The following is a 17165-nucleotide window of genomic DNA, read 5'->3' on the forward strand; positions in this document are numbered from 1 at the left end:
ACCCTAAGTAATCTCTTGTTAACTAAATTTTTGGTCTATTGCAGACCCTTGCTCTTTTGCAAGACCTAGAATTAACTTCTGAACCTCTCTTTGTGGCAACCTCCATTGTCCTCAGATGTATTTGCAGTTTGGATGCTTCTCAACTAATCTATGATTCGGCCTTATCTATGGATAAAAAATCTTCTATCTTGCACATGCTTTCTTTTAATGATTGGGTCAAGATATTGGCTACCTTGGACAAGGACTTCAAAGATGGGGTTGCTATGATTTCTCAATACATAGCCCAATTACCTATACCTTCTTTACAATATCAACAAGAGTTAGCCCAGTTCTCTTCATGCTCACTAAATATTGAAGATACACAAGCTATGGTGGAGGGTGCCGTTCAAGAGACATAGCTACTTTAAGGTAGTGAGAGATGGGAGTAGAGAGAGAAGATAGGGTGGACAAGAGGTAAGTGAAATAGAGAATACACGCTCACAATTATCATTATCGAAGTGACCTTTTGTAGGCTTTGGAAGAGTATGAGTTTAGTGGACTTAGAGGACCTTTCTAGCTCATACATTCCTCTTACGTCATGCAATATGCCTCTCTTTGGCCTAGAGAGATATTTCACACGAGTGAAACAAGTTGAGTTTCAACAATTAACCCCTTAAGCATGATGTTGCATTTTTGACACTCAAGTGATATTTCTTGTCCCTCCTCCTCGTAGAGTTTTTGGTTTACTCTTAACCGTGAGTAAACCCTGTAGTCTTAAGCTAGACATGGCATTTTACAAAGATTGGTACTCAAGCGATATTTCTTCTTCCTTTTCTTCATAGAGTTTTTTGGTTTACCTCTAGCCACACGTTTCGTAGGTTTTAGGTTTTCCCATCTCTTGGTGCTACTAAAGAGCCTCCCCTCAAAGGAGGGTGTAGGTAGATGTAGACACCAATTTTTTTTAGGGTTTTGGTTTACTCTCAAGCCTTGGGTGTAGGTTTACCCAATAACTTGACAGAGAGAGGCCTACAGTTGGTCTAACTAATAATTTTTTATGTTGTGGTAGTTTCTAAAGACGTTACACAAAAAAAGTTTCCATTATACATGAGACTTCGTATTCTAGATATAGAAACTACACCCTCCCCCCGCCAGGCCCCTTCTTTATACTAGTTTGGTTGTCTTGAACTCATGCAAAGATATAGAAAAGCTAAAAACACAAAGAGCTTATGAATTGATGATGCCTATCATGAGCCACTTCTAACAAGAACTTTATCTCTAATAAAACAATAATGTGCTCAAATATGCTTAGTGCAAGCATAGTATACCGATATTTTTTTCAATTATAATGTTGCTATTATTGCCACAATAGATAATCACAATGCCTAGAAACTCAATGCTAAGAATTGACAATAAAAATCTAAACCTGTTTCTTCACACTGCCATTGATACTCTACAATCCTCATCATCATTTGCACTTGATAATGCAGCAGCGGGTTGTTTATTGCTACTCCAACTAATCATTTCCCTTATTATAGAATATAACATTGCCAATAGTGTGCATACCTTAGATCTATGTTTACCATTAATATGCATTTGAGTGGTTAATATCATGTTATGCTCAGCTTACAAAGCAGGCTTTGTTAGATTTCTCCCAATATTTAATGCCATATTTTTTATTTTTGGGCACGCATATAGTAGACATGTGTGACAATTCAAAGTCGATAGTGATGACCCCTGAGAGACAACAGTCTTGTAGTTGCAGATATATGTGATGTTGGCATTGTGGTCACACAGGGCACATTAGGTGCAGCTGTTTTAGACGTATGAGGTAGCAGCGGAGATCTTCGAGAGGTGGCACTTCTCCCCGTTGGTTGCTAGATGAGGATGCAATTTTCCACTTCACACCACCTCGTGGCACTTTCTCTAGTGGGAGATTTGGTTGTGTCCACTTGGCTGATAATTTGGCTTTTGTGCGATATGTTCCTCAACTAAGAAAGTTTGATCTTAGTGAGATGGTTAGCAGATTGTGGATGTTGGATATTTCATAGAGAGCAATCTTTCCACATGCATTGTGGATCGCTTATGCATGTATTTGAGGTACGAGATGGCACAATCTTGATTTTGTTGCTGTCAACGAGAGATGAGACATGTCTCCTTCACTAGTGAGCTCTAGTATGCTCAAGAGATAGAGCATGTAGCTATGTAGGACATGTCAGTGGACTCTGTAGAGGTAGAGGTGGAGCAGGATTGCTTCAATGAGACACAACAAGTGTTGTTAGAGTCTATACAAACAAAGACACAGACAAAGATGATGGACATGGAGTCCTTTGGTATGCTCATGCTAGAGGCCAATGAGTTGATGCTAGGACACATCCTTCTACCTATGGATGAGAGAGATGTAGCCATCCCAGTGTTGGCGATGACACATCCAGACATGATGAGTAGTAATGATCATGTAGTGCATGCAGATAGCACTGAGGAGGCTAGTACAGTCAAGTTGGTGCAGATTTTGTTAGCATTCAGGTGACTTATGTACGATCTACTAGTGTCGATTCCCAACCTAGCAGCTACAGTGGAAGCTTTTACAACATGGATTGTCAATCGTACGATGATTGATACTAGCGTGATGCATTGTGGAGCCACATAGACCATACAAAGTTATATGCGGGATTTGCCTCTAGCATGGATCTGCATGCTTGCCTATCACTAGAGCTGATACGACTGCATGTAGATCGAGTGAGCGAGCCAATGGGTGTAGGTTGAGAGAGTCTCTCACCTATTTTCTTGTACATACTAGGAGTTTAACTAGTGCCACTCACTTATCAACACATCTACCTTTAAGTGGGAGGTTTTTGGGGTAAAGGCGACATGCCTTGCACGGGGTCTGTCCGGCCGCCCACACTGACCACACTCACCCTTATTCATTATACATATACATGAATTAGGAGCACTCTTAGCCCTTCTCTTGAGAGGCTTACTCCACCCACACACGATGCATGCTCTCTTCTCTCCTTCCCCCTCATGCACATGTATGCATCCACACACTCAACACTTAGATCTTTTGAGGTTATTACTTTGTGGTTATTATCCTATGCTAATATGATGCTGATTGGCTTGTACTTTGTCCTTGTTTATATAAATATTAAAGCCACATATGGGATCAAACCTTTGGGCCTTCTAAATCAAATGTAATGACTAGGTAGCTTTGGATGCTATGGAAATCTCGCACTGTGACTTTTGATAGCTAGCTTACATAAACCTACTTGTGTCAAGGGAATGAGCCATTGAAGTCGTTGGCTCAATTCTTACTGTGGCTCAAATTCTGATAGGTAGAGTACCTAGTTGCTCATTGGCTTGTGAAAACATAACTTGTAGGGACAATATGTGTTGTATGTATACTTAATGAGTGAGTTTTACCTAGATAACTTTTTCAATTGGTTTGATAAACTAGCTTAATAGATATTTTCTTAAACGATTACTTAATACGCACATTAAATAAGAAATGAACTTTGCACATGCTGGCCTAGCCTCTACTAAAACATGGTCTTTGAACTAGAAGACAAGTATAGAATCTTAGCTTTCTGAAAAACTTACTTTTCAATGAGACACATTTTTTTATAGGATTGATAAAATGAGTGGTGTTTAAGGACATGGATAACAATTGATTGGGTATATTGACACCTATGATATATTTTGTTGTTTGTATGGGTACAGGTGAGGACCCTTGTTTTGTGTTTCCTTTGCTAAGATTGCTTAATTGTACTGTAAGGACATGGGTCCTATGGGCAAGGCCACCGGCACGGTTAGAGAGTGTGTACGCTAGGGGGAGGCTATAAGATAGCACGGTTGGGTGGAGACTAGCACACGCATTACCACTGCCCTTTCACTGGTATCAGAGCTATTTTTGGGAGGAAGCTAAAAGTGGCTTGTATGTGCGTGCGATGCCCTACTTCTCTCCCACGTTCCGCAGACAGCGACGTCCTCGATGTGCAGCAAAAAGAAGACAGACACAATTTTTTGTGCGAGCAACGCGTGGACAGACCGCGACCACCCCACCTACGCCCAACTAAGGTGGGCGACCAAGGCAAACTCGACCGGCAACTCGACGGCATCGAGGCTCCAAAGGCTTCCGTTGGCGCCATTGGTTGCGCGCGTAGGAAGGCCCACTTAATCCTTGCATGAAGGAGGATTGAACCCACCCCATGAGGGTAAGAGGCCAACACTTTACCATCAAGCTATTGGCCCAGGAAAAATAGTCTACTTGTGTTCAAAGGAAAACTAGAAGGAAAGGGAAAGCTTCAAACTTCAAGGAAGTAGCTTTACCGTTCCTTTTCACTTCTTGGAGGAAGGCAAGTTTTCCTCCAAAAATTCTTTTTTCCTCAAGGAGGTAGCTTCAAAGTGAAGAAAAGCCTTCACAAAAACGACGAGTTTTTGTGAAGAATCATAAAAGGTGTTCTTACAAGGAACTAACACTGAAGCGCTCAAATTCTCGCAAGGCGAGGTTCGCACGCAACGCAAATCGCGGAGCATACTAAACACAAAGCCTTCAATTTTTCAAGGTACAAGTTGTCGTTTCTTTTTCTCTCTTTGCATTAGTGTATGTTTACCATGGACAGTGAGGATATCCCACCTACACACACGTTTGATTTTGAGCACATAGATCAAAATCAGGGCACCACGGGTGCTGCTGACACTAATATGCATGATGATGATGATGTAGGAGATCATGGGCTTGTAGATATGGCTTCTTTCAAGACTTTGAAACATCACCAAAGCGTACTTGAAAGAAACCTCTCTGCACTCAATGCAAATGCTACCAATCTTACCGAGATACTTGTGAAATTTATAAATTCATAGACAACTCAAGGAGCCACAAGTGGCACGGTTCAAGGGAACCAAACTCACACGACTCAAGGAGTCTAAGAGACAAGTGTTGCAGAAGATACAGAAGGTAGCAATGCATTAAGAATAGCACCATTCTTGAGTTTCACGAGGAAGAGCGTGATCGCGACAAGGATGCGGTCAATACGTTCTTACACAAATGGAGTGATATTCATAGATTGAGACACACCCCGGATATAAAGACGGTTGTGGAAACAAGTCTACCTCTTAAAGGCAAGGCCTATAAGTGGCGGATGACATTTCCAATAGATGCTCGTCCTCTGTCTTGGCTTGCGTTTCAAGCTTCTTTCTTCAAAGAATTTTTGGACTCCAATGAAGAAGATAAGAATTGGTTAGCATGGGATGCATGCCGCATGTCTGGCCTTTCTCTCACACAATACCTTTCAACGTATCGGGAAATCATATTAAAACTAGAAGGTCTAGATGAATTCCAAAAGATACGGGGTTTTAATAGGGATCTTGACAAAGACTATCATCTTCATGTCAAGACCCAACATCCAAAAACTTTGGAAGAAGCCATTAGTCATGCATAAAGATATGATGATGACCAAGAGAGTAAAGGAAATGTTCCCTACTCTAAGAATACTTTTGCTAAGAGCAATGTGGCTAAGAGCCAATGGCGAGGTAGATCTCCCACACGTTCCAAGAGGAATAAGAGACAATCTACCTCTCCACGCCCACAAGAGGTTAAGAAGCCTAAGCAATCACGAGATACTCCGCGTGGGTCTCTCAACACTGCTAATGTTGAGCGTGCAAAGAGACACAATTTGTGTTTTAGATGTCTTTCGGACCAACATAACAAGAAAGATTGTCCTCTTTTGCAAGGCAAAGAAAAGGCCATGCACACGCTGCAACACCTCACATTAGATTCATCTCCTAAATATTGTGCTGTAGAGGTTCTTCATATGGAAGAAAAGCACAAGTGTTGTGTGCCTGCTTCAATGTGGCAACCCACCTTTGGCCCCCATGATTTGATTCGCATGCATGGCACTATTAACGGACAACGTGTTCATATTTTAGTGGATGATGGTGCAGCTCATAACTTCTTGAACTATAAGCTAGTCAAGAAATTGAAGCTACACAGACTCCCTGCTCTCACAAGTATGTGATGGAGCAGATGTCTGGGAATGATAAAGACGTATGGGACACGATAGTTCAAGGGGTTGATCTTATTGTTCAAGATCATACGATGACCCTTGACTTCCAAGTTATGAACATGGACCGTGCTGATGTAGTTTTGGGACGGGAGTGGCTGCATGGTTTAGAAAACACATTGCACACTATGAACACAACTCCTTATCCTTTATGGCCAATGGTAAACATGTGCTTTTGCTTGGTGAGAAAAATATACCATCTGCACCTCTTATATGTACAGCCGAGCTTTCTATTTTGCAGAAAGAAAATTTAATAGATGAAGTCTTTTTGTGTTACTGCTTGTCTCCAAGTCTTGTGAATTCTCAAGAGCAAAGTGCGGTGAATTCTAGTAATGGTATGCAAAGTGCAATGAATTCTAGTAATGGTATGCAAAGTGTAATGAATTCTATTGATAAACAAATTGTTAACAAATCTAACGAGCAAAGTGCTCTCAATTTTAATTCTATAGAGCAATGTACAGCTTTTGTAAAACAAACATTACAGGAATTACAAGATTCTCCATCCCATCATAACTCTAGTCTTCTTTCTCCTTTTGCACTGAAAAAGCTAACTCACTTACTCACGGAGTATAGTGATGTGTTCTCAAGTGATTTACCACCGAGTTTACCCCCTACACGTGATGTGCATCATAGCATAGATGTCTTGCCAGGCACTAAACCGGTGAGTAAACCACCTTATCGTATGAGTGCTAAAGAAGCCAAGGAGGTTGAGAGTCAGTTGGCTGACTACCTCGCTCGTGGTTTCATTAGACCTAGCACTTCTCCTTGGGCATCACCAATTCTATTGGTAAAGAAAAAAGATGGTACTATGCGCATGTGCGTAGATTGTCGCAGATTAAATGCGATAACCATCAAGAACAGTATCCTCTGCCTCGAGTGGATGAGTTGTTTGATCAACTCCACGGGGCAAGATACTATAGAAAGATAGATCTTCATTCAGGATACCACCAGGTACGTATCCTACTGCAAGATATCTCCAAAACTGCCTTTAGAACACGCTTCGGGCATTTTGAATTTTTGGTTATGCCTTTTGGTCTAACCAATGCCCCAGCTACATTTATGACACTCATGGATAGTGTTTTACATCCCTATCTTGGAAAATTTATTGTGGTTTTCCTTGATGATATTCTCATTCGCAGTAAGACTGAAGATGAACATAGAACACTTCCGATTAGTGTTTGAACAGCTACAAGCTCACACGATGTATGCTAAGCAAAGCAAGTGCAATTTCTTTAAAACAGAGATACATTACCTCGGTCACGTGATCTCTTATTTTGGCATCAAGATGGACACTGACAAGGTCTCTGACATTCTTCGATGGCCACATCCCAACGCAGTTGAGGAGCTTCAAATATTTTTAGGCATGGCTGGATATTATCGACAGTATATCCGTGACTATGCCAAAATCACTGTTCCTATTACGGATCAACTTAAAGTAAAAGGTAAGACCTTTTCTTGGGAAGAAGCCCAAAAACGCAGTTTTTTACAGATCAAGGTAGCTATAGCCACTGCTCCCATCCTAGCAATTGTCGACCCACTTAAGCCGTTTGTGGTAGAGACTGATGCTAGTGATAAAGCCATCGGTGCGGTACTTTTCCAGGAGGGAAGACCTATAGCCTTTGAAAGTAAAAAGTTAGATAGAGCTCAACATAATTATTCTGTCTATGAGAGAGAGCTCTATGCCATAATTCACGCTTTCGAAAGTGGCGACACTATTTATATGGTGTCGAGTTTGAAGTAGTTTTTGACCATGACAGTATCAAATGGTTTACTACTCAAACAGACTTGAAGGGCCGTAAAGCTAGATGGGCAGAAATCCTTCAAGATTATGATTGTAAGCTACGATATGCAAGGGGCGATATAATGTAGTAGTGGATGCACTAAGTCGGATGCCTCAGATTAATTCACTTGCTTTCAAGGAACTAAAGAGTGGATTTTTGGAGTCATTACGTGGCAAGTGTGCACAAGATCAATCATATGCTAAAGTGTGGAGTGCAGTTTTAAAAAGGGATCCCTCACACTCACATGTCTCTGAACAGCCAGATCAACATGTCTTTGCATGCGCAGATAGAAACTCCAACACACAAAGCTCCACCCCTACTCAGGAAGAGCTTAAGCGATGGAAGAATTTTTCCATTGATGATGGCTACTTACTCCACAAAGGTAGAGTATGTGTGCCAAAGGACTCAGACACTAGGCACCAAATCTTATTTGAGTGTCACAATAGTCCAAGTGCTGGTCATCCAGGTATTCGTAAGACGTATGCCTTCGTTCGACGGCAATTTTATTGGCCGGGCTTACATCATGATGTTCAAGAGTAGGTACTAAACTTCCAACAGTGCCAAGTAAATAAGGAAGAGCGCCTCAAGGTAGGTGGCCTTTTACATCCTTTAGAGATTCCACAAGGTAAGTGGGAGAGTATCTCTATGGATTTTGTAGTAGGACTACCTACTACAAATCGTGGCCATGATGCCATTTGGGTAATTGTAGACCGTCTCACAAAGATGGTCGATTCATTCCCACTAAGACTGCGGTTAAGACACCGGAATTAGCACGGCTATTTGTAGAGCATATATATAAACTCTACGGTCTTCTAGCTAGTATCATTAGTGACAGAGATTGAAAGTTCGATAATCACTTGTGGAAAGCTGTGTTCCAAAAGTTGGAAACTAAACTTAATCTAAGTACGACTAATCATCTAGAAACGGATGATCAAACAGAAAGAGTTAATCAAGTGCTAGAGGATATGCTATGAGCATACGTTAGCAAGAAGCAAACCAATTGGGAAGACTACTTACCTATATTGGAATTGACTTCAGGGTTTAGTCCATTTATGCTTTTGTATGGATTTCAATCTAGATCACCCGTTACGGTGGGGTTGGCTAAGGAGAAGATACAACAAGTGAAGGATTTTCTCCAAGACCATTTTGACATGCTTCGAGTTGCTCGACAGAATGTTAAGCAAGCTCAAGATCGATATAAGAAGTACGCAGATGACCATCGACGTCTTGCTACTTTCGAAGAAGGAGAAAAGGTTTTCTTCAAAGTTCCGGAGCATTCAGAAAGTTTGAAGACGGGAAAAGTTGCTAAACTTTCACCACGCTATTGTGGACCGTTTACTATTCTCAAACGTATAGGTCAAGTGGCCTATAAGTTAGCTCTTCCAGAGCACTCACGAGTTCATCCTGTTTTTCATGTTAGCCGTTTATGAAAACAGCTAGGACAGAATGATAATGTCATTGACACAGGTGTGTTGGTTGACCTTATCGCACTGCCAAGCATTCCTCATGAGCCCGAAAAGATTTTGGATTCCCATGAGCTTTGCACCAGACATCATGTCAGACGACAGGTGTTGGTAAAATGGCTAGATAAACCTGAAGAATGTTCTACATGGGAGAATGTCTCCGCACTTAAGAAACGTTTTCCTACGTTCGTTTTTGAGGACGAAAACGATTCTCCAAGGGGGGGGGTAATGTAAGGACATGGGTCCTATGGGCAAGGCCACTGGCACGGCCGGATAGTGTGTACGCTAGGGGGAGGCTATAAGATAGCACGATTGGGTGGAGACTAGCACACACATTACCACCGCCCTTTCATGTACACACACTTGAAGAAACAAACACCTTTTGCACTTTCATTGTCTAAAATAAGTTTTGATTCTGTGTACCATATGTATAAAATGGTATAAGCATATGAGATATTGTCTGTCCATTACTTGGCTACGAATAGGTATCTCCTTAAACAGATGTATTGTTCGTCCATTACTTGTCTACGGCTAGACATCTCCTTGAACAGATGTATTGTTCCTTTTTGTGGTATGTTTAAAACAACACACACAATAAACACAAGGTAGTTGGAGGATACTCTAACTAACCAACAACCTTGACCTTAAGACCCTTCTTCCAACGATAAGTGTTTTTATCCTCAATATCTTTGTACCTTCTAAGGTCGGTATTCGTTTACCGTAGGTTAGACATTGGTTTTTGGGTTGAGTCCCTACACACAATCTTGATATCTCTACAAGATGACTCGTTTAAAGGCTATAAGTGCTACAATTAATGTGCTATCTGCAAAGATTTCTTATATCCCTTATTTGTTCTCTTAGTAAATTTCTCAATACAGGTCTATTGCCAAAATGAGTCATTTATGATTAAGAAAATCGGCAAAAGTATTGCTCACATGCAAAAAGTTAGGGTCATCACAAGGTTGACGTTTGTAGAGGTAGACCTTATTTGCACAATGAAAGTATAGAAAAAATAGCACCATTTATTTGCCTCACAATTACTTCCAAGTAGAGACATTGCTTAATCGCCGTAGTGTGCCTTTTCCCTTCTCTCTCTCTCTCTCTCTCTCTCTCTCTCTCTCTCTCTACACTTGATGTTGAAGCATCCAGGCCCATCATCTCTCATCCATAGTATAGCGGCGCACTTGTCTTAGGCAACTGGCATGGCTTGTTCAGGCATGTTGCATTATCTAGTTGTTTTCTTCCATTCTAAGAGACCACACCTTGAATGCAAAGCTCATTAAATACTTATTGTGTTAGATTTTTGTAGTTGACAGTGCGGCTTGTCCCAAGTCTCAGCTCCTAGTACAAGACTCTTTCTCGCAAAATCTTGTGGTACCCTTTTGATAGAGTAGCTTGTGTTGGTTAACGCTTGAGAGGTTTGAGAGAGCCTCTTTGTTTGCTGTATTGCTCTCAGATTGCTTGTCTACGTATACTATAACATATATTTCTTCTGCATGTGAGCTTCTTGTGATGATGCAACCAACCGATAGGACTAGTGTGTCTTTTTCTATCATTATTGAGAAAATGGTAGCAGAGCCAAAGCTGTATGGACATCTTGCTCTCTAAAACAAAGCAATGAATTGTTTAGAAACTCGCCATATATGTGACGATACAATATTTGTGTAGCAATGGCTCAATAGTGTAATGGGCAATACTCAAGCTTGCCAAATAAGGCAGAGTTGCCTTGGAGGTAGAAGCCAATATGAGCATTCCAACTCCTCCTCCTGCCTTTATTAATGCTTCCTTCTATGACCTGCCTATACTCCCCTCAGTGGCACCGTCATGATAGGCATTCAATATAGAGAGAGTCGCGATACTTGTTGAAAGCCATTGAGAAGATGGGCACTCAGATCCACCAGGCAGTGCCTCTAGAGTGTCGAGCTGAAGAAAAGGGCTCCTCCGCCATTGCCTATTGGAAACTCTTCCTAACCATATGGCGAACGATGGCTCTGACTTGTCTAGTGCCTGCAAGCTATAGTGGAAACATGCATGACTAGTCTTTACATGGTTGGCCTAATGCTTGGCGCATGATTTAGGCCATTGTCCCAAATCGTGCGGCCAGGAGCAAGCGGAGGCTTGCTTTGAAAAATGACCACACTCATTCTTTTAATTTAATATTATCACCCAAAAGCAGCTCACATTCTTTGAAAATCGCAGCTTTTTTTTGCCCTCGCGTCGAACCAGGTAAAAGACAGTAGCATAATTTAGTTGGGACAGGAGAGAGAGAGAGAGAGAGCGAGAGACAGAGAGAGAGCGAGAGAGATGGTCGGCACGCAGAAGGGCGACGATGGATTGAAAGCTTTAGAGTATTTGTCCCTCGTCTCGAAGGTCTGCACAGAGCTGGAAGCTAACATCGGCTGTTCTGACAAAGTGTTAGCAGAGTTCATCATCGACCTCGCCCAGAAGAGTGAGAAGCAGGAAACGTTTGCCGAAAGCCTCAAAGAGAACGGGGCTGAGCTTCCTGAGTACTTTGTCAAAAGTTTGCTCACCAGCATTCATGCTGTTCTTCCCCCTAAAAGCAAGACCGCAGACAAGGAGAAACTCAAAAGTAAGCATTCAGATTCAGTATTCCCTGGGCTTTCTGTCCCGGATGACAGGGGGAGAATCAAAGGTCTGCAGAAGGAGCTTGAGCATGAGGCTAAGGTGAAAGAAGAGGAACATCACAGGAGCAGTGGTGATGGCAGACGTGATAGCAGAATTGAACGTGATAGTCGGCTTGATGGCAGAAGTCGCAGAAGAGACGATGATGGAGATCGCAGTAGACATGATCGTCACGATGATGGTGATCGCGGTAGACATGATCGACATGATAGAAGGCATGAAAGACGAAGAGATCACGACAGAGAGGATGATTATAGAAGAGATCACAGCCACAGAGATGGTGATCGAAGTTCTCACAGAGAGCGTGATGAGCGCAGGGAAAGTTACACTGGATATGCTGGCAGTGATGATGACGACGAACGCAGAGACCGGAGCAGGAGAGATGGAGATGATAGAAACCCTAGCTCTTCAAAAGGGAATCAACCACAGGAACTTGAGCTGTTCAATGTCTACCGAGGTAGGGTTTCACGTGTCATGGATCACGGCTGTTTTGTGCAGCTTTCTGGCTTCCGTGATCGAAAGGAAGGGATTGTTCATGTGTCGCAAATTGCCACACGCATGATTGCCAATGCAAAAGATGTCGTGAAGAGAGATCAAGATGTATGGGTTAAGGTTGTTTCCATGACTGGGAATAAAATTAGCCTTTCAATGAGGGATGTGGATCAGAAAACAGGGCATGATCTTTTACCAATAAAAAGAAGCGCTTTGGATGAGGAATCCAATCCCTCAAGTATGAATCAGCCTTCGATGGGTCGCAAAGGGCTGTCTGGGATTATTATTACGGAGGAGGACGAAAATGGTTCTTCTAGGCGACCGCTAAAGAGAATGAGCTCACCTGAGAGATGGGAAGCAAAGCAGCTAATAGCATCAGGGGTCATGGACGTGAGGGATTACCCCAGTTATGATGCTGATGGATCTGGACTTTTGTATCAAGATGAAGGTGCTGAAGAGGAGCTTGAGATTGAGCTCAATGAGGATGAACCAGCCTTCTTAAGAGGGCAAACCAGGTACTCCATTGATGTGTCTCCTGTGAAAATTGTTCGAAATCCAGATGGTTCACTTCAGAGAGCAGCAATGACACAATCTGCTCTAGCCAAAGAGAGGAGAGAGTTGAGAGAGCAGCAGCAAAGGACCATGCTTGATTCCATCCCAAAGGATCTGAATCGACCTTGGGAAGATCCCATGCCAGAAACAGGAGAGCGGCATCTTGCTCAGGAGCTTCGCGGTGTAGGACTTTCTGCATATGACATGCCTGAGTGGAAGAAGGATGCATTTGGTAAGGCACCCACGTTTGGCCAGCGATCAAAGCTTTCGATACAGGAGCAAAGACAAAGCCTTCCTATTTACAAGCTGAAAAATGAGCTGGTTAGAGCAGTGCATGAGAACCAGGTTTTAGTTGTCATTGGAGAAACTGGCTCAGGGAAAACGACACAGGTTACACAATACCTAGCAGAAGCTGGGTACACAACGAAAGGGAAGATTGGCTGCACACAACCTCGAAGAGTGGCTGCAATGTCTGTAGCCAAGAGGGTTGCTGAAGAATTTGGTTGCAGGCTTGGTGAAGAGGTTGGTTATGCAATTAGGTTTGAGGATTGCACAGGTCCTGAGACAGTTATCAAGTATATGACAGATGGAATGCTTTTGCGAGAAGTGCTTGTGGATAGCCAGCTCTCAGCATATTCTGTTATCATGCTTGATGAAGCACATGAAAGAACAATACATACTGATGTCCTCTTTGGGCTGTTGAAGGACCTAGTAAGGCGGCGAAAAGATTTGCGACTTATAGTCACCTCAGCTACACTTGATGCTGAGAAGTTTTCTGGATACTTTTTTGACTGCAACATTTTCACTATTCCAGGAAGAACATTTCCTGTGGAGATTCTGTATGCGAAGCAACCAGAGAGTGACTATCTGGATGCTGCACTTATTACTGTTATGCAGATACATTTAACTGAGCCAGAGGGTGATATCCTTCTCTTTCTAACAGGACAGGAAGAAATTGATACAGCTTGCCAGATCTTGTATGAGAGAATGAAGGGGTTGGGTCCCAATGTTCCAGAGCTGATTATCCTCCCAGTTTATAGTGCCCTTCCTAGTGAAATGCAGACAAGAATTTTTGACCCAGCACCACCAGGAACAAGGAAAGTCGTGGTTGCAACCAACATTGCAGAGGCATCTTTAACCATTGATGGAATCTATTATGTAGTAGATCCAGGTTTTGCTAAGCAGAATGTGTATAACCCCAAGCTTGGGCTAGATTCACTTGTCATCACACCTATTTCTCAAGCTTCTGCAAAGCAAAGAGCAGGGCGAGCAGGCAGAACAGGACCAGGAAAGTGCTATCGTTTGTACACGGAGAGCGCCTACAGGAATGAAATGTTACCAACAACGGTGCCTGAAATTCAAAGAATAAACCTGGGCAATACAACTTTGCAGCTGAAGGCTATGGGCATTAATGATCTATTGGCCTTCGATTTTATGGATCCACCGCCTCCACAGGCTCTAATATCAGCCATGGAACAGCTCTACAGTTTAGGAGCCCTGGATGAGGAAGGGCTTTTGACAAAGTTGGGAATGAAGATGGCTGAGTTTCCTTTGGAACCTCCTTTATCAAAAATGCTACTTGCCAGTGTGGACCTTGGCTGCAGTGATGAGATTTTAACCATCATTGCCATGTTATCCGCACAGAATATTTTCTATAGGCCTCGCGAGAAACAGGCACAAGCTGACCAAAAAAGAGCAAAGTTTTTCCAGCCAGAGGGGGACCATTTGACCCTTTTAGCTGTTTACGAGGCATGGAAAGCGAAGAACTTTTCGGGCCCATGGTGTTTTGAAAATTTTGTGCAGTCACGCTCGTTGCGAAGGGCCCAGGATGTGCGGAAGCAGCTTCTTACCATCATGGACAGGTTTGTGTCTTTGTCTACAATTTCATTTTTATTCATAACAAAATTTTTATGTTAGTAAGCGTAAATTCAGATAGTCCATATCCAGGTCATGCAGTTGTGGTCATTCTCCTGTAGATAGTTTGGAAGATGATATATTCTGTGCTAGATAAACAAGACTTTCTACTTGTTGTTTTGAATTTTTTAGATCGATTCTTTGATGGTATACTGGGTGGTTTTCGAATTGGAGAAACAGCCTGTACTGTACTATCGAGGTGATACATTTTGTAACTTATATTGACAGTGCAAAGGGATAGATGTGACTACCTTTAGACGTTTGATTTGGAACCCCAGAGATCTGTAAGCCCTTTAGACACAACACGTTTGCTGTGCTGTAGGCAACCTGGTAAGATTCCACAGTACAAGCTTCTGATATTGTTACGCAGTTTAGAGACCTTCAAGGCCTCCTGGATAGTTGTGTTAACTTATGACTTTCTTAAGACTGCAAGTTTTAAGCCTATTACAACAAAACATGGAAGTGAAGTTGCCACGTGTACACCGTACAAACAGGCGTTGATCGCCATTTTAGTATTTATTGATTGTTTACAAGAAATTAACTTGAGTTATGTACACCTTAGATGCTATGAAGTTTCCAACTGTTATTGGGAAATGAGTTTTAGAGTTTCTGAAATGGTTGTACCTTGGAAACATGAGGCAAATTTTTATGGAGTTATTTGATGGTGCACTAGCAGCTATATACATATATATTGAATGGGAGTCACATGTTGCATGAATGCTTGCAGCAATTCAGGTAGTCACTTTCCCCTTTCGAATCTCAATCTGTTAATTGCAAAGAACCTTACCTTGAAAGTTTTAAATTGGACCTATTGTCAGTTAAAGAGTGTCACGTGGTAGCTCCTGGAACCTGACCCGTGATGTCCTTAGTTTTAACTAGGAATACTTTCTGAGAGCTTCACTAGTCTGGGATTTCGAGGTAGGAAAACGGAGTTGCATGTTTAAATTGGTATTTATATTATCTTTAGATAGATGCATGATATGAAAGGGTTAATTGATTATTTCTTATGGTCTTTGATGAAATTTTAAAAGAGCCATTTGCACTTTTTTGTGGTTGAATACTCAATTTTTTTTGATGCGGATCATTGTTTGTTCGTAGTGCGAGTTTTGATATCCTCTATGTAGCGATGCCTATTAACTCTACTTTCTCCTGTGAAATTCAGGTATAAACTTGATGTTGTGAGTGCGGGAAAGAACTTTACCAAGATCAGGAGGGCAATTGCAGCAGGATTCTTTTTTCATGCAGCTCGAAAAGATCCACAAGAAGGTTACCGAACTCTTGTAGAGAATCAAGCTGTGTACATTCATCCCAGTAGCGCCCTTTTCCAGCGCCAGCCAGACTGGGTCATCTACCATGAACTTGTGATGACGACAAAGGAGTACATGAGGGAAGTGACTGTGGTGGATCCAAAATGGCTAGTAGAGCTTGCACCAAGGTTCTTCAAAGTGGCAGACCCTACAAAGCTTAGCAAACGAAAACGGCAAGAGCGCATTGAGCCTCTCTATGATCGCTACCATGAGCCCAATTCATGGCGACTTAGCAAACGCCGTGGTTAACTGGGTATACAAAGCCCATGTCATGTTTGTAGAATATTGGTGCATCAGGTTGGGGAAAAGCTTCACACATGTTTGGTAGAAAGAATTGCTCACATAGCTGCAATGGCTCATTGATTTAACTGGAATGACATTGGAGGCGTTTTTGCAGTCAGTATCCCAGATGATGGTTGCTGTGACTCTACGGAGCTTGCTACTACCTGAATGAATGGCAAAACTTGGCCTAGAAGGTCACCCTACCTAAGGAAAGAGGTAGGTGAATGTTAACACTGGCTTTTCTTCCATCATGAGTCCGCCTCATCTGTGGCTCCTTGTATCTCACTATTATAAAATGTGATCCTTGCAAGCTTTCTCAAAGGTTATAGTTTGCTTGTTTGTAGCAGTTGAAAAAAGTTAAATTTTATCAAGCTGTCTAACGGTGATCATGGATTTCATGTTGCAAATCTTGCTGAGTTATGTGTCCTTTATGGAACTTACCGTCGAATGATTCTACTTTTAGTATTTTCAATCTGAAACATGTTTATGCTGCCTCCGGTAGAACTAACTATATTGGTTGAAGGTTGTGTTGGATGTTCTCATAGGTTTACTTCAACTGTACTCAACAATGAAACTTAGCTGTGTGGTTGTCAACCACCTTTGATGACTTGGTATGAGATGATTTTGAATGTACGCCCCATTGCTTTTTGAGAGTCGGATTAAGATAGTTTATCGAGACAACTGGAACAAGCAGTC

At 42.0% G+C, this 17165-nt stretch overlaps 1 protein-coding gene across 1 annotated transcript; it reads left to right on the plus strand.

Moving 5' to 3' along the window:
• The first annotated feature begins 11491 nt into the window (after positions 1 to 11491).
• Positions 11492 to 16862, plus strand: LOC147464609 (ATP-dependent RNA helicase). The gene is made up of 2 exons (XM_086515988.1): positions 11492 to 14828; positions 16043 to 16862. The coding sequence occupies exons 1-2, from the start codon at positions 11584 to 11586 to the stop codon at positions 16434 to 16436; spliced, it is 3639 nt and encodes a 1212-aa protein (XP_086372114.1). The 5' UTR covers positions 11492 to 11583; the 3' UTR covers positions 16437 to 16862.
• Positions 16863 to 17165: the final 303 nt, after the last annotated feature.

Source organism: Adiantum capillus-veneris, chromosome 1, assembly GCF_014529385.1.
Source record: "Adiantum capillus-veneris isolate H3 chromosome 1, ASM1452938v2, whole genome shotgun sequence".
NCBI classification, from domain to species: Eukaryota; Viridiplantae; Streptophyta; class Polypodiopsida; order Polypodiales; family Pteridaceae; genus Adiantum; species Adiantum capillus-veneris.

Coding starts and splice junctions, on each gene's coding strand:
- LOC147464609 (XM_086515988.1), top strand. CDS start 11,584: ATGGTCGGCACGCAGAAGGGCGACGATGGATTGAAAGCTTTAGAGTAT. Junction 14,829..16,042: donor CTTCTTACCATCATGGACAG/GTTTGTGTCTTT, acceptor TGTGAAATTCAG/GTATAAACTTGATGTTGTGA.